General features: G+C 46.8%; 1 protein-coding gene across 1 annotated transcript; it reads right to left on the bottom strand.

The window, feature by feature from the left end:
* Nucleotides 1-5,393: 5,393 nt before the first annotated feature.
* LOC119167049 (alpha-(1,6)-fucosyltransferase-like) lies at nucleotides 5,394-17,138 on the bottom strand. The gene is made up of 7 exons (XM_037418462.2): nucleotides 16,914-17,138; nucleotides 16,638-16,832; nucleotides 13,632-13,690; nucleotides 11,634-11,805; nucleotides 9,761-10,528; nucleotides 7,415-7,565; nucleotides 5,394-5,914 (listed from the first exon to the last, which is right to left on the bottom strand). Coding segments are annotated over exons 1-7 (1,650 nt in total). The 5' UTR covers nucleotides 16,916-17,138; the 3' UTR covers nucleotides 5,394-5,611.
* Nucleotides 17,139-18,131: the final 993 nt, after the last annotated feature.

Below are 18,131 nucleotides of genomic sequence, written 5' to 3'. Positions count from 1 at the left end.
TGGGCTAGGTCGCAGTTATTATGAAAAAAAAAAAAACAAGTTCTGGGAACAAATGTGATTTGTATCCTTTTGTTGAGCTTGGTAAACAAACGAAAAAGCGGGGGTCAAGACATTGCCCTCAGCAGAATTCTGTCTCGCAGGGTGCGGCAATGTGTCGCTGCATAATGGTGACGCGGATAAAAAAAAAAACCGTGATAGGGGCACCTCTTTTTTATGTGTGTGTAATTTTACGTAGCGTTGTGCTACAAGCGATGCCTTTCTGAGCGAGAAACAGCGCCCTAGACGGGACGAAAGGATAGACGAGGCATACGGACACAGCACAGAGTAAATTTTTTTTTTTACCGAAAGAGACGGAAAATGTCGCCGTGTTATAGAAAAACAGAAATACCTTTACGGATACGGAACACTTCGGCGTTGTCGACACCGGGGCTATTAATACGCACGTGTGTGTAGTCGACACAACCTGTAACGCAAGGGAACTCAGCCACTTCATAACAGTCCGCCGGCTGCGGAAAGCGCACCAGCATCGCGTACAGGTGCTTTGCGATGAGTAGCGTAACGTTTCCGACTGCACGGCACACTGTCGACTACTGAATGCGGACGAAATTTCCGGTGACTGGTTGGAATGTGCCAGTGCTGTAAAACCTGAGAGCCATCAGTAGCTGTAACACTGGATGCACGGGCTGTCTTCGGTTGTCCCCACTTTCACGGAGCGGCAACATAACGAGCAGCTGCCCCACGGCGTCCTTCATGAATCTATACCTAGCGTGGAATTGTTGCTCGTCGTACAACTCCATCGGATTTCCTTGGTCACGTAAAGCGGTTCCAAGAATCTTCGGCAGGCAGTGCGCCTCAAAAAATGCTACGCTTATGGCAAGGCAAGCAAACTCAAAAGCGGCCACCTTTCACGCGACGTCCATTCGAGAGGTGGCCATGTTGGAGTAACGCGTGAAGTCGCTTTCAAGCTAGCCCCGCAGCTGACTTGAAACTTGTCCTGATTTCGACCGAGCCAAGTCGCCTTCAAGTCATCCGCAAGTTCGAGAACGATTTATGGCGACCGGCAAGACTGTCTTGAGTCAAGAACGAGTCAAGTACGAGTCAAGTAACATCTCTGCATACGGGGGTAAATATGTCTAAATGGACCATGCCCCCGATGGGAACCATGAAGCAGCAACGGTGCGCACACCGGTGACCAGGCTGAAACGGGCGTTGGCGACGCGGGTGCTGGAAGAACGGTTTGAAGCGAAACTCGGTGTAGAGTTTACTCGAGTAAACATTTCTTTAAATCGCACAGACACGGGAGACGGGTTGGGTTTCGTGTAAGTTTCATCGCAGATGAACGAGCCGAAACAGTGTTTGCGAGCGTTGCGGGAGGTGGAGACGGTGAAGCGAGAGATAAGTGTGTTGCGAGAGGGCGGAGGAGCAACACCACTTAGGTGTGTTGGGAGGAGCAGGCAGCTGTTTCGGGTGAGGAAGAGAGTGACGTCAACGCGCAGCTGCGACTTGACATGCTTGGCATCGTTCCAACAAACGCGGCGGGGACCACACGGTGCGGCACCTTGACACGGAGACACGGAAGGACAGCGTTACAGGGGCTAGTCAAAGTGCTGCTTCACATCTAATAACAAGTGTTGGGGTTTTACGTCCCACAACTACGATATGCACCAGCGCTGACAAGTGCTAGTCCATATCGTGAGGGGTGCCTTAATGTATTTTCAGCTATCGCGTTTTGTTATCCACTCCAGGCGTCAGCGCATTTATCTGCCACGGGTGGCAGACGAAGGTGTCTAACGTGTTCCTTGCAAATGGGGACATTCTACTACCGTCTGAGTCATACTAAATATACTGAAATATTGGCGACGCGAACTAACGGGACACAAAAGAAGGAGACAAGCAAAACATTAGCCCGCTTTTCAACCCAGCTGTGGCTTGCCGACGCTACCTGCGCCGGCGTTGCGAGAGAGGAGGGAGCATAAGAAGAGGAGAGAGGGGCGCACATGCGCAGTATGGGCATCACGCCGCACACCTGATAGAGCTCGACCATAAGATTTTCCGCATCTAATAAGGCGCGCGTTGCGCAGGCTGCATTATCAACGTGACTGAACGGTTTTGGCAAACGCGCCAGCCGTGGCGCTCATGGCATATATCTATTGATTAATTGATATGTGGGGTTTAACGTCCCAAAACCACTATATGATTATGAGAGACGCCGTAGTGGAGGGCTCCGGAAATTTAGACCACCTGGGGTTCTTTAACGTGCACCCAAATCTGAGCACACGGGCCTACAACATTTCCGCCTCCATCGGAAATGCAGCCGCAGCAGCCGGGATTCGAACCCGCGCCCTGCGGGTCAGCAGCCGAGTACCTTAGCCACTACACCACCGCGGCGGGGCATATATCTATTGTCACCTTGAAAGGAGATATTTTACCACGTTGCGCACAGTGAGAAGCGGTCATAAAGTTCCTTTATTTTCGCCATGGCAGACGCGTGAACCCGAAAAAAAATAAAACGATGTCCAAATGGCCAATGCCCCAGAGTGGGTATGTGCAAGCGCTTACAGGCAACAAACAAACAAAGACCATTGCTGTGAGCCGCAATGCGTGGTAATGCGTTGAAAAGATAGCAGCGTATCGTTCTCACTTCCCGAACGACGCGCGACGGACAAGGGCGTTGATTAGAAACTCACCCATTAGAAAGAAGGTGACTGACCCTATATGGTGATGTGTTATGAACCATTCGCTCACGACAACTTCCTTGTCCCCGATGAGTACTGGTTCGTTATGAACCATCCACTCGCGACGCTTTCGTTCACCCCGGTGAGTACACCCTGATTTATCGTGTGTGCATTCTTGTCAATAATCGCGGGCTTCTGGAAGCACAGAGTATAGTTTCGTTAATATAAGCAATCGCTTTAAGAAATCGTTGCGTTATGTGTGCAAGTATAAGTTCGCGTACGCTTGTTTTCTGTGCAAGTCGTAGTGCTACCCATTCTCAAATTAAGCTTCTGTAATCTTTCGCCATGACTTTTTTTTTATTTCGCATGTGTGTTTATTTACGTGTGCGCAAACGCATGCGCGAATATACATAAAGGATGGCTGTGCCTTTCCGGAAAACTTTCTCGCTACGCCATCGCGAACTGTAGCAGTGAAACCTGAAATATAGTTTATTATGCGTTTGCTCGGCGATGTCTATAGACAGTGCTGTGTTCTCATAAACACATCGCTCTGACAGCTAATAGGTTCGTCAGCTCGCAAGAAATTCACGAGGAACTGCAAAAAGCGATTGTTCCCGCTTTTGGAGCGCTCGACACACAGGCGCATCAAGTTAATTCCTTTCCGACACGGCCCAGCGCAACTTACGTTTGGAACACGCTTGTTCCGGTGCGTTCATCACGATTCCACTCAATAACGTCCAACTGCAAATTTTGGTAACTGAAAAATTACTTCAATTAGTTATAGGTGCGTATAATGTTGTGTTGTTCCGCTTAGTTTCGTTTTCAGTTCCGGTTTCAATTGTCATGTGGCGCTTTGTGCGGCAGTGTTATGTACCATATGTATATATGTGTAAATAAATCAGTTGGTGACGAGCACTTGTTGTAGACGGATGTTCTTTTCTCGGCGCTGCGCGCCCAAGTCGTGGGTGGAAGACACTACGAAAGAAAACGTGCGTGCTTCACCTTGTCGCCATTGTTTGGTCCGGGTTGAGCTGGCCGCGACGCCGACGAAAAAGAAGGACGAAGCGCCGCAGCACGCCGACGCTTCCGGCGGCAGCCACCCCACGACTTGGGCGGAAGAACCTCCGTTTTGCACAACAGCCTGGCACCAACTGATTTATTTACACATGTATACATATGATACATGTCATTGCCACGCGAAGCGCCACATGACAATCGAAACAGAAACCGAAACTGAAGACGAAACTAAACAGAACAGTACACGTATTCGGAATAAGCACACAGCCTTATTTCTAAGAAACTCAACAACATGAATCCGTGAACGAAACCAAAGAAGCGCTCATATTACAATCAAAACTACATTTTGCCTTATCTCAATATACACTGACCCAGACATAGCTCCGTTCTGAAATCAGGTGAACTGCATGCGTAATCAGCTTTTCACGGAGCAACACAGAACTCACAAGCAATCGCCAGCACGAGTCGCAGCGCAAAGTTACCTTAAAAACTCGTACCTGTACCAGTGCAGCGACGCAGCGCACAGGTGCTTGTGCCTTTTGGAAATCCCGCTGCCTCTTTCAACCTCTGACTAGCTGTACGGATTCTCCGACTTGAAGTAAGTATGATGCGGTCCGCAGAAGAGGCTCGATGCTTGCACGCAGAGCGCATCTATTTTCGCTATTTTGCCAGTAAAATTCTGCACGTCGATGAGAATGAGGTGTCGGCGGCCAGCGCACTTTCGCCTTCGACGAAGCGAAGCGACCCGACGCCACAGTGAAGAAACTTCAGCCCTTCGGCACAGCGCCAAGCGAAAGTGCCGCGTCGAGCCATTTTTGTTGTTTCGACCAGTGTTGCCATCACACGGAGCGTTTTGTGGAGTTGCGAGGATGCTTTCGAGAACATGGCAACTTTTGCACTTATCTCAAATATAGATGTCAGAATTACGCTGCTGTTACTGAAAACAGGGGTTTCCTTGAGCGTTTCTAGTTTTTCGTACCATAACCAAAACATCCGCTGCCGCGCTTCTTAAATTGCCGGCATGGTGTCACTACAGCCTGTAGTTTTGCGCAATAAGTTGATTGGTGACACTTTTTTGTCGGGAGAGACCTGGCTAGAGCGCAGTGAGCTCCTCCCACGTTGAGGCGAGTAGTCTAAACCTGCCCGCCACATCGTACGCTATTGAAATCAGCCTTTTCGTTGTGCCGTACCACTAGGACATTCTTGCTCCATTTTCAATGTAAAAATAAATCTTTCGGCACCTACACTTTGCATGAAAGCTTGACATACTATACAACAAAGTAAACATTTTCGAATTGACGACGTCTGTTATATTAAGGTTTAACACTGCGTGTGACAAGCACATTTTGGAGTTAAGCTTGACACAGTTGTATGGATAATGTCACTTATAACACTCGCACCACACATAGTGTTACTATTAAAGACTACCCAAAACACGTTAAAAAAAATTTTTGACAACTTACGGGTTGTTTCCATATATATTTTTTTTGTGTGTGTGTGAGTGGCGAGGGAGATCTTGTGGTAGAATGCACTAAATTAATACTTATTCGTGTAGCACAAAGTGTTTTTCATGCTCTATTCTTGTTTAATTTGCACTGTAATGGCTAAACCAAGTAAGAACTGCTTGCACTAAAACAAACAAGGCATCACCACTTGGGTTTTTTTCAATGCACTTTGAAGTCGCACACAAGGAGCAACGAGCACAATAAATCGAATACTTTATTATTTTACGCGCACAAAATATTTGCCAAGAACCTTAAGAAGTAAGAAGGGCCGCCCACATTCCCGGTAGTCCCGCTGTTGGCCCTATTTCGCCAATGCCACTTCAGGAGTGTGTGACACAGCGAGGGTTAAAAACCGTCCTAACAACACACAGAAGAAAGAAGATTCATAAAAACAAGTAAAAAAATGGTGCAGTGTCACTGCACAGGAAAGGGGACGGATTCGACTTTTTCCACAGCCTTGAATGCCGGGTAGAGTCCAGAGCGACCCGTCCGCCTATTGACACCCTTACTATAGCCGTCCCAGTGGTTGCCCGCAATGCCCAACGTGTCGCCCACACGCACATCAATCTCCTCAGACGAGCGGGCAGTGTGGTTTAAGATGGCAATCTGGTTGTGGGGCTTCTGGCCCCCGAAGTAGTAGATGTCGTCCAGCGAGTGGAAGCGATCCGCGGCGTCCGCATGCGACAGCTGCAGGATCTCGTAGGCCAAACGGCAAACCTGCGCACGAGTCAGTCTTGAAATGAAATGCTCAACGAATGACTGTACACCAGTCTCGAACAACTCTAAGTAAAAGAGAACTTGAGGGGTAGATTAGCATGGACACACACACAAGAGAACTTGAGGGATAGATTAGCATGGACACACACGCAACATCCGCAAAATATGAAAGGCTACTGCAGCATAGAACATCCTTAAAATAGATTTCAAAGTGGGTGTTACTTAACTGCACGTGAAACAACCCACCTCATGGCATTAACATAAACTTACTTGTAATGTGAACAACAAACAACCACCTCCTTCACGTATTTGTGTTGGCTACCATGTTCCTTGAGAGTGCTCCCTCTATTAAATGACATTTTCAACAAAGAGAACTTTGTTTGTCGACTTGCATGGGTTCCGACGTTCTTGCCTTGGCAGTGCTTTATTTTTTTGGGGGGGGAGGAGTGTGGGGGGCAATGCATATTTATAACATCTCAAAGAGGACTATAACAGCACCCTGGGGCCCTTCGTTGAGAAGATTTGTCAACGTGGTGCTCATGTGAATGCAGTTCTGTGTGGTTGCGTTTCCAAGAATGTTTACACAAACACCATCCTGGGACCTGCCTCACTGATCACTCTTTGAAACCAAAAATAAACTGAGCGCATCAAAGCAGTCTCTAAATAATTAACCATTGGGAGCAAATGGGGTTTCCGGTTTTGATAGTGGATCACTTACTGCAACAGAAAAAACCATTATTACAAAAGCTTACAACAATGGGACAAGCCTGCATGCACTCAGCTCTAAATGCATCCAGATTTAAAACTAGGACATAGCAGTAGCTTCACTCAAACCAGACACTCAGGGCAGGATGGAGGTTTGAAATGAGCAGACGCCAGAGCCGATGCTTCAACAAGAGGACATGTCAAAACACTGGCTTCGGCGATGTTCTTTATTCAGCAAAATCTCATGGCTTTATTTCAAAGTTTGCAGCAACTAGTAGGTACCCCCACGGAAATGTTTCAATAATATTGTCCAAGTACTGAGCCCGAGATATGGTAGTTTTCAATTTTGACAAGGTGCAACCAGATCAGCGATACGATGACCGTCACATTAGCTTTCCGAACACGAGAGCACAGAATTGCGTATGCATCTCTGAGCAAGCAGCTGGGCCGACTGTGCTTGAACACAATTGTGCCCCCTGCGTGTGCATGTCATGCAGGAAATCTTGGTACTTTTTGCCAAAACAAGGGGCCACCATGTCCTGAAGTTGATGCTCGTACGATTTTAAAAAGCTGCAAGGGCATACATCATGCTTGATGACTAGCTATGGGTAGACTTCTTTGTGGTTAAAGAGAACACATGTCTCAATCAGCTCTTTTCTTCCTTATCTGCGTTTGAATGCAGGTAGCTACATTAAACCGTAATACAGGCAGTACACAGGCTTGCGGCAAGCAAGCTTACGAACAGTACTGCAAGAATTAGTCGCAACTCCTGCAGCACAGAAAGTGGCCCTGTACCTGAGATGAGAAGGTGCAGACCAGGTAGTCGCAGCGAGACAGCATGTGGATGTCTAGCAGGACACCCCGAAGGGACTCAGAGCTGTAACGCTGGCCCAAGGCTGCCGTGTTGGCGATGCGGCTATCCCCATAGAACTGATAGTCGGGGTACCTGAAATGCCACAAGCATTGTCAACACACTGCAGCCACTGCCGTATACAATACACTCAAACGTCCATATTAAAAACACGGATATAACAAAATATCTGTTATTACAAAGTAACGTTTATAACGAATTTCCGGATATAGCAAAGTTCTTTTCGTGTGAGATGCAATCTTGTTATAATGACGTTTGAGTGTATTACTAGCAAGTTCACGACGGTGCCTGTCCACCTCAGCTCGGCCGTCAGCCCTTTGAGGCGCTTTGTGTAAAAGAATAGCATTGGAGGTTTTAAGTGTTTTGTATGCTAAGATGAAATGCTATTTCACTGATGTGTAAGGATATTAGGTACTTTAGTTATGTTTCATATGCCAACCTAAAATACTATTGTTACATTCAAGTTAGATGTAACAGCAAAGTTATTTAGCAAATCATTCCTAGTTCACCCCGCGCCAAAAAACTATCATCATCATAAACTGATGCGCACCACAGAAATTGGGTAAATCGCACAATTGGTACAGTAAAAAAGAAGAAGGCAACAGTTAGCCCAAGTATGTTGGGTACAAGATTTGTACAGTCAAAGCCAGATTCAATGTAACATGAAATTTTTATGTGATCTGTTTCATCTGTTGCTTTTTTTGTTCATGATGGTCTGCATGCTGAGAAAGCTGTCTTGTTTGTTTTTTTTGTTGCTTAAACCATGGTTGATTACTGTACAAATATTGGTGCTGTACGAACTGTGCACAAGGGTGTTGGATCCTTTGTCAAGCTGTATGCCTTTAGCCCCAACAGCCTTTTGTTTCTTGAACAAGAAAACAAAACAATTTCTGTCATAACAAGTCGCCGTGAAGTGACAGCAACCAGCCACGGACCCAGAGAACGCGCAACAACAAAAAAAAAAGGTGCGGGAAAGGCAACGGCAGTTGTGAGAAGACCCCAAAGAAATGGAAAGCCTACAAGAATGACTATGCGAATGTCTGAGAATGACGACGTGCCCACGTCTTGTCTGTGAATGTCGGCGACTGTCTGTGGTCTATCTTCAACCACTCTGCGCTGAGGATAACATTGCAGAACAGACAACCTAGCGTTACCTCTCTAAAGCCTAGCAATGACTTGCAAGCAACCTAGAAACAACCTGCATCACCTAACTAAATCCTAGAAACAAATTAGAAGCAGCCAGACTAGCCTTCATAATCGTCCAGTCAGGCTGTTTCAAAGCTCGAGCGGCTTAGTACAAGCTTCCCAAATTTTTCATTATCCTCCGTGTGCAAGTTTAACATGTTAAGTTGTTGTATAACCCCTGTCTCCAGCCTAAATATTTATGCTGTAGTCGTACAGATGCATACCCGCATTCTGCAAAGGATCCAGATGAAATCGAGAAAACAAGATACATTTGAGATTAGCATTCTTGAAAGGCTAGAGCGAGTACAATGTCGTCTTGAAATCGATACATCTTTACGACGCACCTAACAGTAACCCTTCTCAGAGGTTTCCCTTTCCAGCAAATAAAGCACAAAATGTTTTCACTTCCATTTTTTTTTTCTTCTGCCACAGATCCGGTTCATCTCCGCCTGCAGCCTAATCGCAAGTTCATGGCTTTTCATAAATTGCATATTGCTACACACCCAGATTTTCTGACTGAAAAAAATTGCAGTCAGTTCCATGCCATCAAACCCATTAGACAGAAGCTATAATCAGGCGAGCATGTGATAGAGCATGAACATCACCGCCATTAACATTTTATTTTACTTATTTCCTCTCTCTCTTCACATCACCGGTATGACACTTACTGCTACTGCTATTGCTACTACTAGTACTACAACTACTACAGCTGAATCTCTTTGTAGACATGCACTGGGCAGCAATACTCGTCTTTTGTACGAAGTGTCTCTTATAAGCAGTGTACCCCATGTGTATTTTCTTATCAACCCTTATTTCAATGTAGGCACACCGCAGTCTCTTGCACCCATTTGTCTCTTACATCAGTGTCTCTTATAAAGGGGTTTGAAGATACTAGATCAATGACAACACTGGGTAGCCTAAGGCAGTTTTGCTTTGAAACATTGTCATACATTGATATTACATGTACTAGGCTTAGTATGTCCCATCCAGTATTCACAATATTCGAGCCCATTATACTGACTCATAACAGTAGCGATTTCAATGTGTAAAACAGCAATGCCATCAATGCCTGCCTCGGCACTCACTTGCTGCGTGCTTCCCCAAGCAGCTTGGGGTCATCCGTGGCTAGATAGACCCGGCGGCGGGGCACGGCTCCTCCCTTGAGAGCGAGCCGCTCGAAGTAGTCGGCCACATGCTCCATATACTCCTCAATGCCATGGAAGTCGGCCTCAGTGCCGACCTTGTCGGTTCGGCGCACATGCACACCCACGACTGGTCCCTTGAAGGCCATGTCGCGTGCCGCTTTGTCAAAGAAGCGCTGCAGGCTGGGCTGCGGCCGTAGAAGATATCCCAGCACTTGCGACACCCACCACAACCCGGGCTGGCCGTGCAGCCGTGTTATCCTTGCCGCGAGGTCGTCGGGCACGGCCAGCGGCAGAAAGGCCGGCCTTGGCTGGACGTTGTCGATAATGGGAAGTTCCACAACGGGCGCATTGGCCACGTCGGCTGACCACGGCACGCCCGAAGGTGCCTCTGTGCAGCTGTTGCTGACTGGCAGGAAGACACTTTCCCACCCAGCAGATGAGTAGCGCCATCCCTTCGAGTGGAGTACCAGGGTGCGGCGCGTGGCATACGCTGTGATGAGGCAGTAGGTGGCGTGGTGCACCTGGCAGCCGTACCCACAGCCCTTGTTCAGGCTGCAGACCAGCTTAGGTGCCTTGCCGCAATCGGCTGGGTGCTGCAGCTGCGACAGGCGGGAGCGCACCAGATCGGACAGGGTGCGCGACTCGGCCTGGCGCCATGCATCGTGGCCGTCGGCCCGTCGCATCTCCTCCAGGTCCAGCTGGATGGCGCTGCAGCACAGTCGTTTGTTAAGACGTTATGCGATGGGTGCATAGAAAAGAAGGAAACGACTGAACACTTTTCAGAAAAGGGCTTAACTCTACACCCCAAGTAAAAGAGGCTGAATTTTTCAATAGCATTGGTGTTTAGAGACAGTGAAAAAAAAATTTACTCTTAAGCATGTAGCAATAACCGAGAGGCGTTTATCTTACTGGTGGCTAAGGTCAAGGTGGGAGTGAAAGTTAGCCTTTCACCACATCGAGTTAGTAGTCAGTTACGGCTAGATGCTGTAAGCTGCCACCCAATAGAAAGTGTACAGCTCCATCCATCCATCTACTGTTCAATGCGAAACCAGGAATCGACACTGTTTGCTTGCAGCTATACAGTCACAAAACTGTGCACTGTTGGCAAGGTGCCTTTAATTCCATTTAACTCCACTAGGTGACAAACACACACTGAGCACATCTCGAACTGTGATAGGCAAGAAATGCAGGCAGGACAAAACTCATTGAATATACAAGGGCTGCGTAATCTGTGCACTCTTACGAGGCACCCTTCGGGGCACTTTTGGTCGCACAACAATAGTTGTCGACTGACTCGCTTGTGTTTCTTTCCTTGAAAACTGTGCTCGCTACTTTCTTGTCATGAATGCTATGTCGCACCGGTGGTAGGCACACCATCCGTGACCTAGATGTAGCGAGCGAACAGTGTTCTAGAAAGAAAGGCACACAAGATGGATAATGATTACTATTCTTGTGTGGCAGTGATGCACTAAATGAAGACGGTTAGTTGGTTGAGTAGGTTAAGTTCATTTTACCAAAGCAGTGAGTTAGTGGACAAGGCACAAGAATAGCACATATCTCATGGACTCCCATTCTTGTCCCTTGTCCACTGATGCACTGTTTCCATTAAAGGTACGTTGGAATGCCCACTGCGTGCAACTGTTTTTAGAGCACACACAGCCTAGGCAACCACAGTCGCGCCAGCACACACCGTAGCTACAGGTCCCAGAAGCAAAAGCACAAATTTGGCTTAAACACTTATAGCAAATGATTAAACTTCAAAAGCCCAGCCCACTGTTCCCTCAAAATAGTGAGCCAGCATTGTGAAACTCACCGCCGATGCTCTGCCAAATCATCGATGATGCGCTGCATTGTGGCCTTGTCTTCCTGTTTCAGGTTGGGCAGTAACTTCTTGAGTTGTCCACGTGCATAGAACCAAAGCTCCTGGACGCCATCAGCCACCCTGCGCCGTCGTACCTCATACTCCTGGCTGGGCTCGCCACACCCTGCGCGATAATTCGGGTGGTTTGCCATAACAAACAATTTACGTTACCCTACCATCACAAAGAAACTGCGACTATTACAGGACTATTGCTGTGTGGCTACGCAAGATTAACAGTGAGAATTGTAGCGCTAGACTCCAGGAAGCGTACAGACAAAATCACACTTGTTTAGTGCCCAGCCGGCCACTTCCGCTGTTGTTTTCTGTAGCAGTATACAAAAACCCATGTCGTAATGATACCAAACATAGTACTACTGCATGATAGGTCCTTCTGCTATAGTTCAAGCAAGAACAGAAGCTTGTAGCTAACATGAAGTAGCATTTGCGGCCAAAAACAGCGTCCACGGTCATGTGCTCTGCTGCATTAGACAAGTATGATTCCGTATGTTCACAGTCAAACCTGTATCGAATCTGATAAAACAGTTCTATATAAAATTCGATATATAGATATATTCTATATGTCAAAAGCATACTCAAGGGGATATTACAACAGTTCGACATGTGCGGGTTAAACTGTACAGCACAGTGAGAAAGGAGGAGGTTGATGGTATTCAGCTGCCATGTCAAATGCACTTGAACCAAGCTGTGGCATTGTGCCCAAAAACGATGTGAATGAAGCAATTAAAGAGCACCTTATTGTCTAATATCTCGACGTCCACATAAGCACGAAGGAATAAAAGCTGCCCATGAGAAGTACTAGAGTGTTCTTCATGGTGATTGGCTCAGCTTTCTCTTATTCCTGGCACAAAATCTACACCATCTAAAGAAAGCAATAGCATCCAGTCATGATGGCAATGTAGCTTATGAGTGTGAAAAAGGATTATCAAGTAAACGTTCCTTGTTAAGTATGCCAAGTGACCAATGAATCAATACGGATTCATTTAATTTTTACCTTCAGCAGGACCCGCCCACAAAGTGATCACAGCCACGTTGCATTGACAGGTGAACTTGGCGCACTGAATGTCATATCAAGTAATGTGCACTTAAGAGTTCAACGTTATGGCCATCCACGTAATAGTGCTGCCGTGGCAGCATGCACCTGTAGGTCAGCGTGCTAAATCTCGGTGAAGAAACACAGAAAGAACATTAAAACACACAAAAGCATGTGATGAGACAGGTCACCAGCTTTTAGGGTGTTTGTTACTGTATATTAAGATGGAGGCCCAGCATCGGGGTTGCCTAACGGCAGCGCAGGGTTGCAACGCTGTCTACAAGTCTGCTGTACGGGCACAACATACAGCACCACACCTCGCTATTTCCGACACCAGGCGTACACTGGTACCAAATTATCTAACGCTATACGACATGACGTATGCCACAACACAAGTATCACTTTCAAGCATAACATGGCATGGGAGTGGACGGACGGAGCAGAAATAATATGCTCCTTCAGTGATTGCTTCTGATTGTTTCTTTCTCACGTGCTGTACATTAAATGTACATTTTTTCCCAGCTGATGTAGTTAAGGGTGTAATCAAAGGATAAACTTCTGGACACACCATAACGTGTAGGAGTTACAGGCCACTTGACAAAATTCACAAATTTGAAACAGCTGAGGGGGAAAAGTTGGTACTGAGTGCAATAGGACATGACTACTAATGTAAAGGGGGCACAGACAAGAAGGAACATGAGGCCACACTAGACTTCAACTAAATTTATGAAAACCAACATGCTAGCATGGCTAATAAAGTTTAGTGTAAGTATAGCGTGCTTTTGTGTTCCTTCACTTAATCTTAGTCCCCTTTATTCTAGCAGTAATGTCCTATGAAGTGCCGACTTTGGTTAGTGACCTCTCACTCTTCCAGGTTTCTCTGCTACAAACAGACATACCAGTTTGCTGGATGACTGGCTGCTTTAACTCCTTTGCTTCCTCTTTCCTGCTGGGCTCTCTGCAAGAAAACAGCAGGTGTTAAAATCACAGTCTTATTTTTATTTTTTTTCTTTATCCATTCAAGACAAAGTTGTTACATTTGCCTTTGGGCACACGACTAAAGGTTGAGTGAATGCCTGACCTAGTCAGGCATTTACAGACTGACTGAATAGGTCAGGTTATGGCAGATAAATATGGCAAAACTAAGAGACGTGGCATGATGGGGGACCTACAGACTAAATCTAGCCACCTAGGGCTCCCTAATGTGTACCTAAATACAATAAAATGGGTGCTCTCATGTTGCGCCTCCTTTGGAGTGTGGCCACTGTGACCAGGAATCTAACCCACGGACTTCAATGCCATAGCTGCTGAGATAACACGGTGGGTGCGGTAATCTCGGCAGGAGTTTTATGGTATCAATGAGCCATATCAACGAAGAATATATTTCCGTAATGGTGTGGGGCAAGTATCAAATCACACACCACCACATCAGATATCTACAACGTTTGCTTGTACAATTCTGATCGCGATGATGATGTTTAGAGTTTAATGGCGCAAGGCCGACTAAGGGCAAAGAGCGCCAAACAGAAGTGATTACATTAAAGTGACAAGGAAGTAAAAGAACATCTCAGTAAAAATGGACAAAGTAAAACACAACGTAATGGAAGATGACTGGTCTAAAGGGCCAGGTTGTCAAGCATGATAAGAAATGAGATGTAAAAACTTCACGTCGGTAAGAAATTCTAAAACGCGTTTGACTGAAAACAGTGCTTCGTCTCCTATGAAGTGTGACGGGTGTGGTGGAATATGTCGCGTGTGTAGTTGTGGGAAGTATTTGCGTCGTGTTGTGTCAAGTGCCTTACATTGTATCAGGATGTGGATCACGGATAGGGCCTCTCCGCACCTGCTGCACAGAGGTCTTGGAGACCCAGTGAGAAGGTGCGAGTGCGTTGCATGAGTGTGCCCTATCCGTAATCTGGCCAAGGCGACTTCAGTGTATCTATTACGTGCGTCGGTGGTGTATAGTCCAAAATGTGGTTTTATTACGTGTAACTTGTTGTCTGTTTGTTCACTCCAGTGTGTTTGCCATGTTTTACGAAGTTGTTGTCTGATGTGTGGTTTCACGTCGGTGTAGGGTAATGTGGTTATGTCTACTGTATTTAGGAGTGTAGCAGCAGCAGCCATTCGATCCGCTGCTTCGTTCCCGGCTATACCACAGTGGCCAGGGACCCAACAAAGAACCAGTTCAAGGTTGCGTACATACACAGACATAACAGCTTTGACAATTAGATTGACAACATGGTTTTTCGAAGGCATTGTTGACGACAGTGCCCGCACAACACTGAGGGAGTCTGTATAGATAATGGATTGTGAGATGTCGCTTTGAAGTATATGATTAACAACAAGAAGAACACCATACGCCTCTGCGGTAAAGATACTAGTATGACTATTCAGCGTTTTAGTGACACTAAGGCCGGGTCCATGCGCAGCGCAGGACACAGAGGTGGCAGTTCTAGAGGCGTCCGTATAAAATTCAGCACATTGATACTTATGCTGCAGATGCAAGAAATGCTGCAGAATAGCACATGTGGGAGCTCGGTTTTTATCTATATGTGTAAAAGATGTGTCACATAAGACAGCGCGGAGATGCCATGGTGCTATAAAATCTGTTGGAGAACTTTGGATGGTGTCTAGAAAAGAGACAGAAAGCTCTGACGCTTCCTCTCTAGCTCTGTAGGAGAAAGACGCAGAGAACGATGGTCGGTTTAAAAGGAGTTCAGTCATGGACGTATCATAAAAAACTGATTTAAAAGGATGGTGAGGCATGGATGAAAGTTTAAAAGCATAAAGGAGATCTGTGTATGCTCGCTGACGTTGCAGGTTCCATTTGTTACACTCCACATAGAGGCTTTCGACCGGACTAGTCCAGAATGCACCACACGCCAGGCGGAGCCCCAGATGGAGTACCGGGTACAGCATTTTGAGGGATGTTTTACTTGCTGACCCATAAACAACGCTACCATAGTCCAATCGCGAACCTATTAGGCTGGTAAAAACACGTAATAAAAGTTGTTTGTCAGCACCAAAAGAAATGTGCGAGAGAACCTTCATGATAGTCAGTGTTTTTAAGCATTTATGTTTTAGTTGTTTTATGTGTGGGATGAATGTCAGCTTTTCGTCAAAGATTATTCCTAAAAACTTGTGTTTCTGATCGCGATGACGACAGCATCCTTAACTGATCTCAAGAAAACCAGTCGAAAATAGGCATTGCGAAACGAGGCTCCGAACAGGTGATAATTATTTGAACGCCTTCAAATAAGAAGAAACCAACGCCAAGCTAACTGGTTGGGGTTCGTCGTAGACGAAAGTGTGGTACGCACACAGAGACATAAGAAGTGAAAACATGCCGCCTTCAAAGTTCAAAAGAAGCGTTCACTCTCTTCTCCTGCCGCAACTAATAAAGCGCACGAACAATAGCAGACCCCGGCTGAAAGCGAATGTTTAATGATCCACTCGTGAAAATTCCACGCTCAACCCGTCTGACGCATGCATATAAACAATGGCAATCACACACGCACAGCTTGCGCAGCAGTTCATGCGGTTTCAATTAGTTGCAAGGCAATATTTTCGAGTGATGGTACTTGCAAACAAGTACGATATCGCATCGAGGAACTGGTTTTTTTTTTTTTTTTTTTGCGTGCCAGTTCGTCACCTCGGGACGGGGGTCAAGGATGAAAATTATCAACGTAACTGATGTAACGACATCACACTTGCGATAACGCTGGAAAACGAGCCCGTCACGAAGTTAGTACGGCAGCTAGCGAGCGAGGTTTGATACAGTTGCGCGCGTGCACAAGCCGTGGTTCCGATGCACGAACAAAAACAGGTTTCTGTGCGCGCAAACAGACTCGCTTTCAATAGACTTCCTGCCCGCCCCAGTTGACTGCGAAATGCCACAGACTCACTTGATGGCGTTGAGCAGGGAGCGGAGCTCTTCGTTCTGCTGTTTGAGCGTTTCCAGCTCGCTGACGGCACGGGTTAGCCGTGCCAGCACTTGCTCGTCCGGTTCACCGCTGTGGAACAAGGGGCCGCTGATCATAAGAACGACCAGCAGCCACATGACCAGCACGCAGCCGATCAGCTTGCCCACACTCATGGCCCTGCGCGACGAAGACGACACGCTGGCAATTTAGAGAGATTTACTCTTAACGCGTCGGACGAACGAACGCTTTCGCACTCACATGATGGTTGCTTCTCGCGGCGTGCGACGACTTCTTCGGTGCCTGCGTTAAAACGTTCCCAGCCGGCCGCGTACGCATCTCAACACGTCGTCCTCCGAAGATGATGAGTCCGGCAGGGCCGCGCTGCGTGCGCAGACGGCATGCTTCCCGGCTAACGCGCGTAATCAACGGCAGCAAAAGGTTAACTGCCGCCGTGGCTCAAGCAGCGAGCTCACAGCACAGCTGTTCCGTGGGGTTTCGTTGGTTTCGTCGCGACCACCCAGAGTCGGTAAAGAAGTACGAATCCAGGGCAATCCAGTGCCCGTTTTGACCGCCACTACGTGGCGCCACCTGTTTAATCATTTTTGAGATGACGCCTTTGAGACTGGTTCGGTTGCCTACCACCGCAGTCTCGGAGGCAACGCAAACGTTCGATGCTGGCGTCATTTAGTGACGTCATAAACGAAAACGACCACTTGTGGTGGTTTATGGGTCAAACCATTGCGCGCTTTGTCGGGTTCTTTGTTCTACTTTTCTGGCGTAGAATAGAGTGACGGCGCCTTTCTGGTCGCACGCTCAGTCCACCGTAGAGCGACTAATCTTGCTGCCTCGCCAACTTTTCTCGAAGCGTAAAATTTGTGTCGTCGTTCTCATTCTCCACAACAAGACTTTAGAAGTCGAACCCAAGCTGGTGCACAGTTGTCCGATTTGGCGCGTATTTCTTTCACACGTGTCACCATTGTGACCACGTGTTTGTATATTCATTGATATTGCATTCGGGAAGCAAACAGCACGTAACACACAAACGAGATGTGAGAAGCGTCACCTGTGGCGTCACTGTCATCGTCATCAAGATAAGTTGCCCCTAAGCGTGTCTGCTCACAATTGTTGACCTGAAACATATATGCATATTTGATTCATTGGGGGTGTATTTACTTGTGCATGTATAGCTGGTCTGCAGGTAATGAGGAGATTGGCGTGCCCCTCATCTCAACAACAAAATACAAAAAATACCAGCATATCTTGATTTCGGTTGACATCAAAGAACCCCTAACTGTAGGACGAAGTTAACCTGAAGTTTCTCCCGACAATGCACCGCATAGTCACATCGCAATATTGGTATGCAGAAGTTAATTTCGCTTTTGAAATGTAAGTAAGCCATCTAAAACATCAACTATCAAGACTACGAAGTCAGTCTAGAGCACACGCTCGGTGGTGCACACTTGTGCGCAACAACCT

This window comes from Rhipicephalus microplus, chromosome 6, assembly GCF_043290135.1.
Source record: "Rhipicephalus microplus isolate Deutch F79 chromosome 6, USDA_Rmic, whole genome shotgun sequence".
Classification (NCBI taxonomy): Eukaryota; Metazoa; Arthropoda; class Arachnida; order Ixodida; family Ixodidae; genus Rhipicephalus; species Rhipicephalus microplus.
This window is presented reverse-complemented; position numbering and strand designations above follow the sequence as displayed.